The sequence below is a fragment of the Natator depressus genome, chromosome 2 (assembly GCF_965152275.1).
Source record: "Natator depressus isolate rNatDep1 chromosome 2, rNatDep2.hap1, whole genome shotgun sequence".
NCBI lineage: Eukaryota > Metazoa > Chordata > Testudines > Cheloniidae > Natator > Natator depressus.
The window spans coordinates 66,392,575-66,408,888 of NC_134235.1; the positions used below are offsets into that span (position 1 = coordinate 66,392,575).

General features: G+C 41.1%; 2 protein-coding genes across 3 annotated transcripts in view; one reads left to right on the plus strand and one right to left on the minus strand.

Moving 5' to 3' along the window:
• LOC141982353 (kinesin-like protein KIF20A) overlaps positions 1-3,343 on the plus strand; it is a 46,545-nt gene extending 43,202 nt beyond the window's left edge. Inside the window, exon 19 of the mRNA XM_074944357.1 lies at positions 2,369-3,343. Coding sequence (XP_074800458.1) covers positions 2,369-2,644 — 276 coding nt within the window. The 3' untranslated portion in view covers positions 2,645-3,343. The remainder of the gene's footprint in view (positions 1-2,368) is intronic.
• A 2,386-nt stretch (positions 3,344-5,729) lies between these two features.
• Positions 5,730-16,314, minus strand: part of LYN (LYN proto-oncogene, Src family tyrosine kinase) — a 91,246-nt gene continuing 80,661 nt past the window's right edge. For both annotated transcript variants that reach the window (XM_074944359.1, XM_074944358.1), the window contains exon 13: positions 5,730-7,458. In XM_074944359.1, coding sequence (XP_074800460.1) covers positions 7,256-7,458 — 203 coding nt within the window. In that variant the 3' untranslated portion in view covers positions 5,730-7,255. The remainder of the gene's footprint in view (positions 7,459-16,314) is intronic.

Below are 16,314 nucleotides of genomic sequence, written 5' to 3' on the forward strand. Positions count from 1 at the left end.
ATGATGTAGAGCACTTAAATGAAATATTGCAAGCTGCCCCACCCACACTTCATCATTGACCAATTTTGATGCCATTGTGGTTCTCTGTGGTCAAATATCTGCTATGTAGGAATTAGAATGGGCCCAGTAATGCGCTTTTTGACCATTCAATAGCCAATTTAAATAGTAACAACCTGGGTTGAACTTGAGGACTGGTTTATGCCACATGGAAAACACTTTGAAAACTACCTTCCCCTTTCTTACTACTTGAATACTTACATAAAAACAGGAACTTCTCCTTGATTTCTTATTCCAGGCTAAAGTCAAACAGAATTATGTTGTAATTAGTTGCTGTGGAGAGAATTGACTCTAGGTTTGAAATTGAAACAGGAGCAGGTGAGTAGCTAAGGAGTAAAGATCCTGTGACACTTACTTCCCCCAATATTTTGAGTTTCTTGTCTTAATGGGTCAAATATAGACCTAAATTGGAAACTGAAGTTAATTAGCATCCCAGATGTGGTATTCCGGCATCTTGCTCTATTTCGTTTGAGGCGGTATTGCATGCGCTTGTGACCATGTAGTTTAATGTCTCAAAACTTTAACTTAAACTTTGGCTAATGGCCTTTGCCCATTTTTCTTCAAATATAATTGTCTATACAGTAGAGCTAGGGAAAATTTTTCAGCCAAAACTTCTTTAGTAAAAATGCAGATTTGGCAATACTGAAACACTTTGTAAATTCATGGTGGTTTTTTTTCCAAATAATTTGTGGAGGGGGAAACACAACTTGAAAAATCATTCATTTTGACACTTTTTTAATACGAAAAAAATCAGAATGTTTTCCTCCAGAGCTGTTTAAGACTTCCTTCCTTTTTTTAAACCTTAAACGTACAGTGTTTTGGGTCAGACAAAATATTTTGTCTGATAGGCAAATGGTTGAAACTATAGGGAAGAACCAAATTATCAGAAACCAAAGAACACTATTTGTAAAGGGAAGTCATGCCTCAGAAAGCTATTAGAATTTTGAGGGGGTCAGCAAACGTGGTTACAGTGTACTAAGACTTTCAGAAAGCCTTTGGCAAGGTCCCTCACCAAAGGCTCTTAAGTACAGTAAGCTGTGCTGGGATAGGAGGGAAGGTCCTCTCATGGATCAGTAATTGGTTAAAAGACCAAAAATAAATAGTCCATTCTCAGAATGGAGAGAGGTAAATAGCATGATCCCCTAGAGATCTGTACTGGGACCAGTGCTGTTCAGCATATTCCTAAATGATCTGGAAAAGAGTCTGCAAACTATTTACCCGTATCTTGAGTAATTTTGTAAATTCAAAGCAGACTGCGAAGAGATCTCACTAGACTGGGTGAGTGGGCAACAAAATGGCAGATGAAATTCAGTGTTGATATGTGCATTACTTTGCATTTTGAAGAACACCATTTTGTATGGAGAGTTGTGATAACAGATAACTTAGATCCTCACTCAGGAAAGATCTGGAAGTCGTGAATAGTTCTCTGAAAACATCCACTCAGTGTGCAGTGGCAATCAAAAAAGCTAACCATGTTAGGAACCATTAGCAAAGGGTTGTATAGATAAGGCAAATATCAATTAACTATATAAATCCATGGTACACTCAAACCTTTAATAGTGTGTGTAGTTTGGTACCCCCATCTCAAAAAAAGATATATTAGAACTGGAAAAAGTACTGAGAAGAGCAACAAAAATTAAGGATAAGGAACAGCTTCCATAGAGGAGAGATTAAAAACACTGACTTCAGCTTGGAAAAGAGACAACTAAGCAGGGATACGATAGCGGTCTATAAAATCGTGAACCGTGTAGAAAAGTTGAGTAAAGAAGTTTTTCCCATAACAACCAGCAGTCACCCAATGACATTAATAGGCAGCAAGTTGAAAACAAACATAAGGAAGTACTTCTTTACATACCACAGTCAACCCGTGGAACTCGTTGCCAGGGGATGTTGTATAGGCCAAAACTATAAAGGGATTCAAAAAAGAATTAGATAAGTTCATGAGGGATAGGTCCTTCAATAGCCATTAGCCAAGCTGGTCAGGGATGCAACCTATGCTCTGGGCAGTCTGAGCCTCTGACTTCCAGAAGCTAGGAGTGGACAAGAGGGGATGAGTCCCTCTATTGCCTGTTCTGTTCATTCCTTCCGAAGCACCTGGCCAATCAGGATACTGGGTTAGATGGACCATTGGTCTGACCTATTATGGCTGTTCTTAAGATTGCCAGCAAACCAAAAGAAATCCATGTATTTGCACAGTTCTACTAATATAACACACTGATCTCAGTCTAAATTTTACTTGGAAGAAAATGAACAAAATAATAGTACCATCCACTAGTTTTCATTTATCTAATGTGGTTTAACAATTCCATAGGAACAAGAGATGAGAGGTCTTCAGAACTGGGCTAAACGTGTCCTTGAGCTTGAAGCTACAGTGTCTCTTCTGCAAGAAGAACTAGATGAGAGGAAAAAGCACTTGTATTCAGAAGAGCTTAAGGAGCAAAAACCCAAGAGAGGCTTGTTTGCTAATCTAAAGTCTACAGTAGCAGTCACTTCTAAAACACCTGTTGGCAAAACCTTGGGGAAATCTGAAGACACTCCAACCATGTCAAGAAAACAAGCTATTTTTGCACGTAAAGTAAAAGAATAACTCTCATCCTTGCTGCATTAACATGTCTGTATTGACAAGGCCCATCAGCTGTAATTTTGAACTGATGTTAGCAACAGTTGGAATTTGGGTGGAGGAAAAAAGGCTAGTATAGATACAGCCTTACCATCAATGTAACTGGGAGGATAAGCTATTAATAGGAATGACAACTTTCCTTCTGTCAGTGTCTTCTTTAATAACTAAAGAAGACATGTAAATGTAAACCTAAATTGGGATTCTTGTGTAACTGTTGGTGTGGAGATCTGCTGTGGAAATACAGCAGGTATGGATTTCCACATTGCAGGAGAATGGGTGCCTTGTGTCAAGGTTAGTGGTACATTCCTGTCTTTTACTTTCCTTGTTTCTTTTTACACTTCCAACACTCAAAATGGCATTTGCGCTCGACCAAACAGCTTGTTCACTTTCACTGTTTCATTAGCTAGTAGATATTGTTTGTAGAGGAGCTGGCTTCCTCACAGCTAATCTTCTGCTTGATTTGAATTGAACTAGTAATCTTATACTTGATGTCAGTTTACTGTGGAATTAAAATGAGAGAGTTGGTACTAAGATTTCATTTAGTGATAGTCAGATGATGGAGTGGTAAGGAGCCACTGTTCATTTTAAATGCTTCTGTCATAATCATGATTGTCTTGGTTTGGAAAGGAATGTGTCTATTTGAAAATCCCTCATTGAATTGTGTATGCAGTAGACTTCTTAAAATGTACTTCTAATAAAGCTTGGTTTTTTTCAAGTCAATTACATATTAGATCACTTTAAGATTTGGTGTTAAACGGTGATTAGATCATCAGATAATTGATTTGTCCCGCAAGTCCCTGTGTCTTAACTTTTGTTTCTATTGAAGTATGATGCACTTGAAATCAAAGTTTTTAGGAGCAAGAGAGCCAGTACCTCATCTTAAAAGAAAACTTTGTCTAGAAATTCAGTGGGGCTGGGACTGCATGGTGATTATAACCAGAAATAGTTGGTTGTTTTAGCCAGATAATAGAATAACTACTTCAGAAATGTGTGCCAGTCACAAGGTTGTAGGAGTTGAGCAATTGCCTTTGCATGGTTTAATGGTGGCTGATTTTGTTGTGCTATACTGTCAGCATTACACAGCTATGTATAGGAACCCTTGAGTCAGGTAAGAGGTTTTTTGGCAAGTTCTCAGTTTTCAAGCAGTGCCACACAGAAAACTAGCAATGATCAAAGTGATATTTTGGTGTCAGTGGGGATGGTGGTGGATGTAAAAGTGTTGATTTGGGATTTAGCCATACCCCCTAACTATGGATGTATTATCTGAGTTGCTAAATTATGCAGCAGGTTGATTATGTAGGAATTAAGCAATACATTACAGTTAAATCATGAAATGGGGTTTCAAGCAAGGGAAGTTGAATAGTTGGAGAGTTAGGTGGGTGGTGTGCATTCTTGTGGTCAGAGAAACCTGGGCTTGCAAAACCTAGCAGCCTGTATCTTTGGAGTACAAAGATTAGAGGTGTTGAAGTTTATACAGCTCAAAAAACCCACCTCCTGACTGAGGCCATATTTACAGGGACTAGAGTGGCATAATCCTGTACTATAGAGGCTGCCTATAGTGAGTTTATTTTTCATTGCTGTAAGAACTCTGTTCTCACGTAGCAGTAGCTAGGTAGAGAGGCATTCTTTTCTCAATGTAGCTGCATCTACACTGGGGCTAGGTTGGCATAGCTATGGTGGTCAGGGGTGTGGATTTTTCACACCCCTGAACGCTGTAATTGTTGACCTATGTTTTTTAAAGCGTAGACCAGACTGGAGTCAGAGGTTGTCACTAACATTGTGAAACACTAGATGGAGCAGCATTACTATTGCAACACTCAGATGATCATATTCCTGTAATTCAAAGCCCTGGTCTCAAAATTTCCTCTTCCCTTTGTCAGTACCAAATACTCCTAACTGGTTAAGTGAGTGTTTCAGTCTATTAAAACTCACACTAATGTGTACTCAGGGACTTCATATATTCACTAGGAATTGGGATTTTCTGATCTAGGAAGCACGAGTTACTCTCCCGAAAAGCAATATCCAATGGGGTTATTTGTCCTATCAAAACAGGTATCCACTGGTTTATAAATGGACTCATCACAACCATGGCAAATTCCAAAGAAACAGCCTTTTGGTAGCTTGAACACCATCTGGATCAAGCTCTAGCTCAGTCCTTAAACTGAATATCCAGCCAGACCACCTTTATGTCCATCACTGGCACTCAAGACAAGATCAGAAATGAGGATAATAAATGGAGGTTCTCATTTTAAATACTTTGGTTTATTACAGTAATCTGATAACATGAATAGGAACCTTGATAAATCCCAGTCACAGATTTCAGTTTAGATATTCTCCCTCCCCCCAACATTACATAAAATATGGCTTAAGTTAAACCAAACATGCTTCCATCTTTCACCTACATTTGAACAAGTAACAGGGTACAGTTCATCACACCTGCATTTCTCAATGCTGCACTAGCTCTACAAACACATAATGAATTTGATCCAGTGTATGGCTCCTAGACTTTTCCTGCAACTACGATGACTTAGCATTTCCAAATGCTAACTTAAATTTTGAAAGTGTTCAGGCTTTCCTAAATGTTTCAGTACACAGTGGTGCCTAGTGGCACTGTAGAAGATTGAGGTTTTGGCAGCTATTTTGGAATTGACTACTGAGGTGGGTAGTTCAGAATTGTAGGATAAGAACCACTGAGCTGGATATTTCTGCTAAAATATTCAGCAGTGAAATGGCTGTCTTGAGATTTCTGAACTGCTCCTCCTGAGATGAATGGGTATAAAAGGCAAGATTAAGTGATGCTATACAAAACGAAAATAGTTCTTTTGGTTAACATCTGAACACTGACACGGTCTGATCCTGCATTCCTTGTACACAGAAAACTGTCAGCCTGGCCTATAAAGTGGCTACTTACTGTAATTTGCAGGACAAACTACTATGGTACAAGTTTAAATTTAAAGAGTTTGTTTATTAAAATAAAAAAATCACCATACAGTAAAAATATTTACAGTCTGTGGTGGTTAATCTGCACATTGACTGACTTCCTTCTTTCAGAAACCTGCTATGCTTTACTAAAAAAGAAAAGCAATGGATGTTTATACTGCTCCCTTTGTTTGGACTGCAGGTACACTAAAGCCTCACCAGTAGTTAGCCTCTTTTTTTAAAGCTTCCGTAAGTACCCTTTACCATAAATGGTTTTGGTTGTAAGAACAGCCCAGACTTTTTTTTTTTTTTTAATACAAAGGAGGACAAACAGGCAGTCACATTGTAACTGCGCTGGTTATGATTTTTGATAACTAAAACATACTCAACTTGATAATTCACTTCATGACTGAGAATTGGTTTAAATACAGTTTTGTTAATACATCTGGATTCTAACAGAATATACATTAAGAACACCAACTATGTAACAAGTAAATCAGTCATGTTTTTAACTGTTGGTTATGAATTAGTAGTAATTACGTACTGAAAAGCAGAACCAGGGTGCTAACACTCACTCAAGTGTAATTTCACTGATTAGTTGCTTATAAGGTGTGGTGCATTTAAAAACATTCATTTTGGCTAATCTTTAAAATGGCTTTCAGTTCAATTAATTGAAACATTAGGAATATATTACTGAATCACTCTAAAATTCCTATTAAGATACTTATAGAAAGCATTTTCATGGGTAATAGATGGATCACAGTGTTTCAGACTACTGAGGGCCAGATCCTGCTCCCTTCAAAATACAGGGGAGATTTGCCACTGACTTAACCCGGGGGAAAAAATGAATTTTGAGCAGGTGGTTCCAGGCTTAAATTCACGGTGCTTTATATGCAGAGCAAGACAATATGCTGTCTTTTCTGACATATCTAGCACAATAATTACACCGTTTTATAATGCAGTTTCACAATATCTCAGGTCTGATTCTTACCTTGATGCCTGTAAAAGACACTTTTTTCAAACCTTAACAGTGTAAATGCTTGAGCTGTGCATAAATGCCAAAGATAATTAAGTGTAAAAAAATTACCTTTAACCCTCTTCAAGGGGATGATTACATCCTAAATATTAATCTTGCAACAAGATACAGTTCTCCAGATACTGATCTAAAATAACCAGAGGCTATACAAATACAAAGCATGATTTTCATGATGTGCTATCTTGCAAAAAGCTAATTTGGGAGCAGAAATTCTTTAACTTTTCCTTCATAAGTTCATATTTATCTTCAGCCTTCTTACATTTTCTTGTAAGGCACGCTATCATTTAGGGATTTCCCCAACTTCTTCTGTTTGCAGCTGCAAATGCTTTGTAAGTTTGTATGGGTGAGACTGTACTTTGTTTTCAAAGCTTGTCTTGTTTGGATGTTTGTTTAGGCAAATAAAAAGATATCTAAAGAGAACTCTAACTGTAAGCAGAGTGATCATTCAAATTAAATTAACCATGGAGAAATGGTTTATTTCTAGGCAGAATGATTCTTCCTGTGGAATTTCAGCCTCCAGTTTCAGAAGCCACAATTTGTTAGGATATCCAAATACATGAAATAACTGGTCTGCCCAGTTTGTCCGAACAATAGTCTATGCCAACTAGAAAAGTTTCTTTGTTCTATGGCTGCTGTTGATACTGCCCTTCTGTTGCTGTGTAGAAATCATCTAGCACACTCTGTAAATAATCAAATGTTGGCCTCTCTTCTGCTTTATCTTTCCAGCATGTTTTCATAATATCATAAAGCTCCGCAGGACAGGTTTCTGTGCGTGGCATGCGGTACCCACGCTGAAGAGCAACCATCACATCAGCATTACTCATACCTAAAACAAAAATGATTTTTAGAAACAGATTTTTGTGTCAATGATCAGAGTAGAGCACCTTGTTTTGCTGTTACTCCACACCCCCAAAAACTCATACTAAATTAATTAATCTAAGTGGGGCAATGCAAGCTTTACTTTTTTTAATTAAAGCTAGCAAATAATGCTGTGCATATACATAGTATGACAGAGCTTAAATATAAACTCACATGCAAAAACCCTTTAATGTAGAGTTAAGGTTGTAGCTAGTGCTCTCTGTTCCTCATGCCTTGCCAGAACATGAGTTAAATTCCAAAAATCCAAATGTTGGAAAACCAGGAAATAGAGGCTTCTGCCTCAAGGCCCTCTCTATATTCACAACTTGTGCACTGTGACATGTCAGGCTCTGTAACTATTTTGAAAAGCTGTGTCATGCAATCTCTTTCACAAGGGAGGTATAGTATTCCACATAAGGAATACACCCCTTGCCCTCCATGGCCATTGCTCCTTCCAGAAAGTGAAGGGAATACATATTTGTGTCCTCGGGCCTATATTTTCTCAAGCCTAGCTTTCGGCTTTGTAAATAGCTTAGAGTATCATAGTCTAGTTCAGTGTAAGCAGCCTTTCCACTGTCCCAGGAGACTTTAGTCCTTTTCCTGGATTATGTCCAGCCTGAAACTCCTAAGGCCTTCAAGAGGTACACCTCTTACCTATTGATAATACTGGAGACAGAATCCCATGTTTAGATCACTCAGTAATCTTATGTACTGTTTTTGAGACACCTTTACTCCCTGCACCTAAAGGGGGGAGAGGCTCCTCTGCCTACAGACTGATCTTCCATTGGGCCCATTGATGATACCAACACCAGCCTCTGTGCAGAGCTTCTCTTACCAGACTGGTAAAGTATCTCTTGGGTCCTGTGTATCAGAGGACTAGCTGTGTTAGTCTGGATCTGTAAAAGTGGCAAAGAGTCCTGTGGCACCTTATAGACTAACAGATGTTTTGGCGCATAAGCTTTTGTGGGTGAATACCCACTTCGTGGGATGCATGTAGTGGAAATTTCCAGAGGCAGGTATAAATATGCAAGCAGTCTGGTCTTAGCACCACCTTTGACTATGGGCTCAGTGAGAATCTCTAGCCCTAATCTGCGAGACAATCCCTCACCCTGCACAATCTGGTATTGGTTAAATCTAAAGCCACCTTGAAGAACAAACTGGCCCAGCCTTTTAAAGTTCAGAAGCCTTGGTGCCACGGGTAGTAACCAGAGTGCCTACTCCTCACCTAGTACTGACGCACCAATTCTGAAGCTGCCTTTCTTAGTACCTCATCACCAGACTAGATGTCTAATTGTGTAATAAGAACACATTTCCCCAGAGGAGGTGTTTCTTCTGTTTTACATTCTCTCTCTTCTGTACACCCAGACCCACGGGGCCTCCCAAACAGCACCACTGTAATTTCATCTCTGTACTTCTTCAGAACTGGATGCTCAATGCTGACAAACTTGGTCTCACTGGTTTGGATCCTAATGACACCTTCAACTTGGGTAGATTTCCACCCCCTAGTCAGGCTGCTAGGCACCCTGCTACATACATACTTTTTCCACTGCCTGTACCTGGTCCTCTGGTTCCAGTTTGAAACCACTTCAGGGTACCTTCAACTTCTTTGTACTTGGAGGCTACCTCACTCTACCTCAGGACACCAGACCTCTTCTCACCTCAAACCCACGCCTCATGGAAAGAGACGCACAGCCACCTTCAGTTACTTATGTAGCCTTACATACAGGAATCCTTGAAAACCCTTTTTGAAAGCTGCAAGACCAGCAATGACCTCAGTGCTAGCATTAGGGCCCCCCTTTGGCACAGATAGTCCCACTAGCCATCATGGGACCTCAGTCTTGCCCTAACAAAGTTACTGGACCCTTATGAGCCTCTGGCTTGAACTTCTCAAGCACTTTAATCAAAATAACTTTCCTCCTAGCAATTACATCTGTTCTGAAGATGAGTGAATTTAGGGCTCGATGGTCACTCTACCTCTTTAGCATTATAAACCATCATACAAAAGTCTCTTCATGATTAAGGTAGTCTGATATCCACCTTTCTCAATCTGTGTTTTTTTTCTGGCAACCTTATTCAACTCCAGGGAACTTCATCTCCATGCCTTATAGGTGCTTGGTCTTTAGCTGCTAAAGGTTTGGGGTGGGATTCACAAGGAAGATTTAGGCTGCCAAGTAGGAGGGATTCTGTAGCCAAGTGTGGAGGGCACTTTCATGGGAAGCTCAATTTCCAGGGCCCTTGTTTGTTTAAGTTATACACGGTGGCAAATTATACTGTAACCCACTGAATAGGGCACTCTTCAAATCCCTTCTCCGCTTCAAGCAGATCATGCAGTTGAAACTGAGATTCCCACAACCTGGATGAGTGCTTTTGTCACTGGGTTAAAGATTATAAACAGGGCCCCCCTTCTTCTACTTAAAGCATGCCTCCTAGATCGTGGCCAAAGGCAAGAGACATGCTTAGCATGTGAATCCTGGTATTAACTTAGATCTGTCTAAGCCTAAGTGAGCTGTTTGTTTGGTGTCAAGACTTAGGACACTCTATGTAGGTCTGGCTCCCCCAGTGACTTAACACTGGACACTTGTGTGTACAGTGTTGCACAGCAGCTGGACAGAGATGTTGTGAATGCCACTGGTGCCTAACTGGGGGACATAAGCCTCTAAGTTCCCCTTGTGACATCTGTCCGTTGCTGCTCTTAAATTATCATTTCTTCCCCTGTTTTACAAATAGTGAGACCCAACTGCCAAACAACCTCATTGGAATAGGAAATGTTGAATGCTGTTAAGTCTTACCTAGCAAACTACTAGTCCCTGGTTTAAAGACTCAGGTTAGGAGAGCTGCTGTACCCTCCATAAGTCTCCCTAACCATTGTGGTTCAAGGCCCAATATAGGAATCTGGTGCTACAGTTGGTATTTAGCTAAGAATTTCTTGCCTACTCTCCAGCTGCTCAAGTGGGAATGCAGAGAGGCTTTTAGAGCAGAAAAAGGTTACTAACTTGTAACTGTTCTTTGCATTCACATAAGCTGCCCACCTTCCCCTGTGCTTCAGCATTCTGTATAACAGCAGGAGGCTCAAGAGTGGGAGAAGGAACTGAGGTGGGTAGGGGTGAACTCCCTTCTACCACACAGGACCGTATCATCACAGGAGAACTCTGGTGGAGTTCTCTAATGGACATAATTTTGGAATTTGATACCAGGGTATTATCCCACAAATATAAGTCCCAAATATAAGTGACTCCTGCAGAGCAGTGAATGATAAAATCTTTTTAAGGTGACACTTTGATATAACCTTAACCTCTGTGCATGAGGGAGATCACAGTACCTTATTCTTTTCTCCTCAGTGTCTACTGAACAAAGGCCTGTACTGCACAGAGCAGTTCACAGTTGCTAAGCTCTGCAGTGCTGCTGGTACTCATCCAGTCCTTGTGCTGCATACCCCAGGCCACAGAACTTCCCTGTTTGCTACACCAAGGGTCATCTGAACTGGCTGAGTGGAAGTGCTGAGTCAGAATTTGTCTGGGCTATACTAAATGGTAGGTTGAGTTAGGGAGGGTGAGATACTTTTAGTCTCAGTTGCTATGTGTAAAGGGGCAGAATTAAGGTCACCGCAAAGCCTTATCTCCCCCTGTGGCTGGATTGACATTTTATTTTGGGAATTAAACTACCCCAATCTGGAAGACCACAGGGTATGGCTGAACCCCTGCACTCAGAGCTCTCCCGTTGTGGAATGTCTCAAAGACAATGCTCTAGACTTCGCAGAACCACCCTCTGCTCCCTTAGGCTGACAGGGCACAAGGCTTAACTAAGTCTTGCATGTGGATTTCCCTTGGAATTTGAGAAAATGGAATTACTGAGGGGAGCATGACTGAGTAAGAGGACTAGGTACTCCTCAGGGTCCCATAGTTGGAGGTACCAATAGATATGAAGGGGAGTCTAGCCATGCCTCTCCCTTACTGGCATAATCTTTTCTCCCACAAAGAGGTAGGGTGGGGGACAAGGGGAGCTCTGTACCCTTTCCCATCAGGGCACCAACCCTACCCACACTCAGATCCCCCATGTCTGTGTAGGGTGCAGCAGGTTTTGGGAAAGAGATTGCAGGGTTCTCTTTCTCCTCACATCTACTGCTCAGGAAGTGCAGAGATGTAATCTAAATGATCACATCAAGCACACCACTGGCTCCTAGGCATAGAGTGTCTCCAAAAAATATTCCCCTAGCTCTTTTAAGGGTCAGATCTGTGAATGCATGATTTCCCAAAATGATGGCATGCAGCATTTCCCTACTCTCAGCTCTCCTTTCTGGCTCAAGCTCCACCTGCCTGCCAGGCACCTATTTTTTGCCCCCCTCCTTTAAGGCTTTATGCATGGGGCATGGCACTACATATGTCCTTCAAGAAGCTGCCATTTGGGGGTGAGGAAAGTGACTTGCAGAGCTTGCTTTCCCCTTCACTCTACAACTCAGGAGAGTCATAGATCCAACCTAGGGAACTATGTTACACAAACACAAAATGGCTCCCCCACCCTGCAGCCTCCCCAGACATCCCGCTATGGCTCTTCCTGCTACTTTTCCAACTGCAGACGACAGGGTGAGTGAGACTAAGGGCTCTCTCTAAGAGCCTCAAAAGTCTCAATGCTAAACTTGCCCAAATTGTCTCCTGAACTGTAAGCAACCTGCAGTAAGCTCAAGGGAATTGAGCTTACTGGGGAATTGAGGAATCTTGGACAAAGTTGCACAAGACTAGAACCAAGGGCTGCTCAATTCCAAACTAATGGTTTAGCTAAAAAAAAAAACACCATCCTTCAGCCTACGCCTCTCAGCATTGAAGGTACGGCTCTGAAAGTAGCTACCATCTAATTATATGGTTTTTGTGACTTGCTGACCATCACAGTGGAGGCTGGAACAGACCCTAGGTCTCGCATCCTAGCCCATTCCTTTAATCACACGTCCAGCTCTTTCTATTGTCCCTGACCCTTTCATTACACACCGTTTCTATGCTAATAGTCTAGCATATGTGACTAGTTTCACACATGTACTTCAAAAGACAGTGCAGTACAAAGACTGAGGCTTGGGACTGTCAGATAAAAGGACCTGGATTCAAGTTCCAGCTCTGTTGTAAGTGCCTTTGTGTAACTCCTGCAGGTATGAAGAATGCCAGTAGCCTTCATCTCATGTAGAGGTAGGAGAGTCCATAACAAAATCGGTGGTGGGTAGACAGCACCAGCTGATAGGAACCAAAGCAGCGACTACACTGGCACACTACAGAACCAAGCAAAACAGCCAAGTTTTTTATTAATGGATTTTTAGAGTGGTATCCTGGTACCAGATACTTCATGTTCCCTCTCTCCTTTGCACTTAAGCTGTGGGCACGTAAGGGCAGTTTTATAACAGATTATGTTGGGAGGAGACCTGTATATTCGGAACCTCTTGGGCAAATGACCCCAAACTTGTGCCACACACTACTCCTACCCCTGCTGGGGCACAGTAAGTTTCAAGGCAATCTGCCTATGTATGGGGATTTTAGAGTACTTAGAAAAATCAGCCGTGAACAGAAAGTCTGCTGTGACCTGTAACTACTGAAGAGTTGCTAGACATCAGCTGAGAGAAAGGTAGTATTCTCATCAGAAGGGGAACTGAAGCAGAGTGCGATCAAATGCTTTGGCCAAAGTCACACACAAGCAATCTGTGATGAAACTGATAATTGAACCCAGATCTTCTGAGTGCCTGTCTGGCATCTTAACTACAAGATCATTCACTCTCTACCATGTGCTTCATTCAGAGCATAGGATAATGAATAATTGCCTCTGCTCCTCCAAATACAAACAGTCTCTGTCATTCTCTCCATTATACAGCCTACAGGGAAGCAAAGCAAAGCAAGGGGGAAGCTGGATAAATCCAGAGAAGCTGGGAGAAGAGCTTTCAGGGAATGCTTCCATCTTCCCTCAGACTTACAGCTGCCCCTCTTTCCCTAAAACCACAAAATAACCAAAGCCTGTTGTGAAAATTGTGACACCTGAGGAAGGCTTCCAGGAGCTGTAAACTAGTCCGATAGAGGAGAGAGAATGGCCACATGGAATGGGTACAAAATATATCGGAAGGACAGAACAGGTCGTGCGGGGGTGGGGGTAGGGGGGAGTGGCACTATATGTGAAAGAAAATGTAGAATCAAATGAAATAAAAATAGAATCTCTGTGGATAGTAAATCCATGCTCTAATAAGAATATAACAGTAGGGATCTATTATCGACCACCTGACCAGGACAGTGATAGTGACGATGAAATGCTAAGGGAGATTAGAGAGGCTATCAAAATAAAAATCTCAATAATAGTGGGGGATTTCAATTTTCCCCATATTGACTGGGTACATGTCACCTCAGGATGAAATGCAGACACAAAATTTCTCGATACTTTAAATGACTACTTCTTGGAGCAGCTGGCACAGGAACCCACAAGGGAAGAGGCAACTCTCAATCTAGTCCTGAGTGGAGCGCAGGATCTGGTCCAAGAGGTAACTATAACAGGACCGCTTGGAAATAGTGACCATAATATAATAACATTTAACATTTCTGTGGTGGGAAGAACACTTAAGCAGGCCAACACTGTGGCATTTAATTTCAGAAAGGGGAACTATGCAAAAATGAGGAGGTTAGTTACATTAAAAGGTACAATGACTAGAGTGAAATCTCTGCAAGCTGCATGGACACTTTTCAAAGACACCATAATAGAAGTGCAACTTAAACGTATACCCCAAATTAAAAAAAACACAGTGAAAGAACTAAAAAAGAGCCACTGTGGCTTAACAACCATGTAAAAGAAGCAGTGAGAGATAAAAAGGCATCTTTTAAAAAGTGGAAGTCAAATCCTAGTGAGGTAAACAGAAAGGAGCATAAACACTGCCAAATTAAATGTAAAAATGTAATAAGAAAAGCCAAAAAGGAGTTTGAAGAATAGCTACACAAAAACTCAAAAGGTAATAACAAAATGTTTTTTAAGTACACCAGAAGCAGGAAGCCTGCTAAACAACCAGTGGGGCCCCTGGAAAATCGAGATACAAAAGGAGCACTTAAAGACGATAAAGTCATCACAGAGAAACTAAATGAATTCTTTGCTTCAGTCTTCACGGCTGAGGATGTTACGGAGATTCCCAAACCTGAGCCATCTTTTGTAGGTAACAAATCTGAGGAATTGTCACAGATTGAAGGGTCACTAGAGGAGGTTTTGGAATTAATTGAGAAACTTCACAGTAACAAGTCACTGGGACCAGATGGCATTCACCCAAGAGTTCTGAAAGAACTCAAATGTGAAATTGAGGAACTATTACCTATGGTTTGTAATCTGTCCTTTAAATCAGCTACTGTACCCAATGACTGGAAGATAGCTAATGTAATGCCTCTAGAGGTGATCCTGGCAATTACAGACCGATAAGTCTAACGTCAGTACCGGGCAAATTAGTCGAAACAATAGCAAAGAATAAAGTTGTCAGACACATAGAAGAACATAAATTGTTGCGCAAAAGTCAACATGGTTTCTGGAGAGGGAGATCATGTCTGACTAATCTATTAGAGTTCTTTGAGGGGGGTCAACAAACGTGGACAAGGGGGATCCAGTGGACATAGTGTACTTAGATTTCCAGAAAGCCTTTGACAAGGTCCCTCACCAAAGGCTCTTACATAAATTAAGTTGTCATGGGATAAGAGGGAAGATCCTTTCATGGATTGAGAACTGGTTAAAAGACAAGGAACAAAGGGTAGGAATAACTGGTAAATTTTCAGAATGGAGAGGGGTAACTAGTGGTGGTCCCCAAACGTCAGTCCTAGGACCAATCCTATTCAACTTATTCATAAATGATCTGGAGTGAGGTGGCAAAGTTTGCAGATGATACTAAACTGCTCAAGATAGTTAAGACCAAAGCAGACTGTGAAGAACTTCAAAAAATATCTCACAAAACTAAGTGATTGGCCAACAAAATGGCAAATGAAATTTAATGTGGATAAATGTAAAGTAATGCACATTGGAAAAAATAACCCCAACCATACATACACTATGATGGGGGCTAATTTAGCTACAACTAATCAGAAGAAAGATCTTGGGAGTCATCGTGGATAGTTCTCTGAAGACGTCCATGCAGTGTGCAGCGGCAGTCAAAAAAGCAAATGGCATGTTAGGAATCATTAAAAAAGGGATAGAGAATAAGACGGAGACTATCTTATTGATCTTATATAAATCCAGGGTACGCTCACATCTAGAATACTGCGTACAGATGTGGTCCCCTCATCTCAAAAAAGATATACTGGCCTTAGAAAAGGTTCAGAAAAGGGCAACTAAAATGATTAGGGGTTTGGAACGGGTCCCATATGAGGAGAGATTAAAGAGGGTAGGACTTTTCAGCTTCGAAAAGAGGAGACTAAGGGGGGATATGATAGAGGTACATAAAATCATGAGTGGTGTGGAGAAAGTGAATAAGGAAAAGTTATTTACTTGTTCCCATAATATAAGAACTATGGGCCACCAAATGAAATTAATGGGTAGCAGGTTTAAAACAAATAAAAGGAAGTTCTTCACTCAGCGCACAGTCAACCTGTGGAACTCCTTGCCTGAGGAGGTTGTGAAGACTAGGACTATAACAGGGTTTAAAAGAGAACTGGATAAATTCATGGAGGTTAAGTCCATTAATGGCTATTAGCCAGGATGGGTAAGGAATGGTGTCCCTAGCCTCTGTTTGTCAGAGGGTGGAGATGGATGGCAGGAGAGAGTTCACTTGATCATTACCTGTTAGGTTCACTCCCTCTGGGGCATCTGGCATTGGCCACTGTCGGTAGACAGGACACTGGGC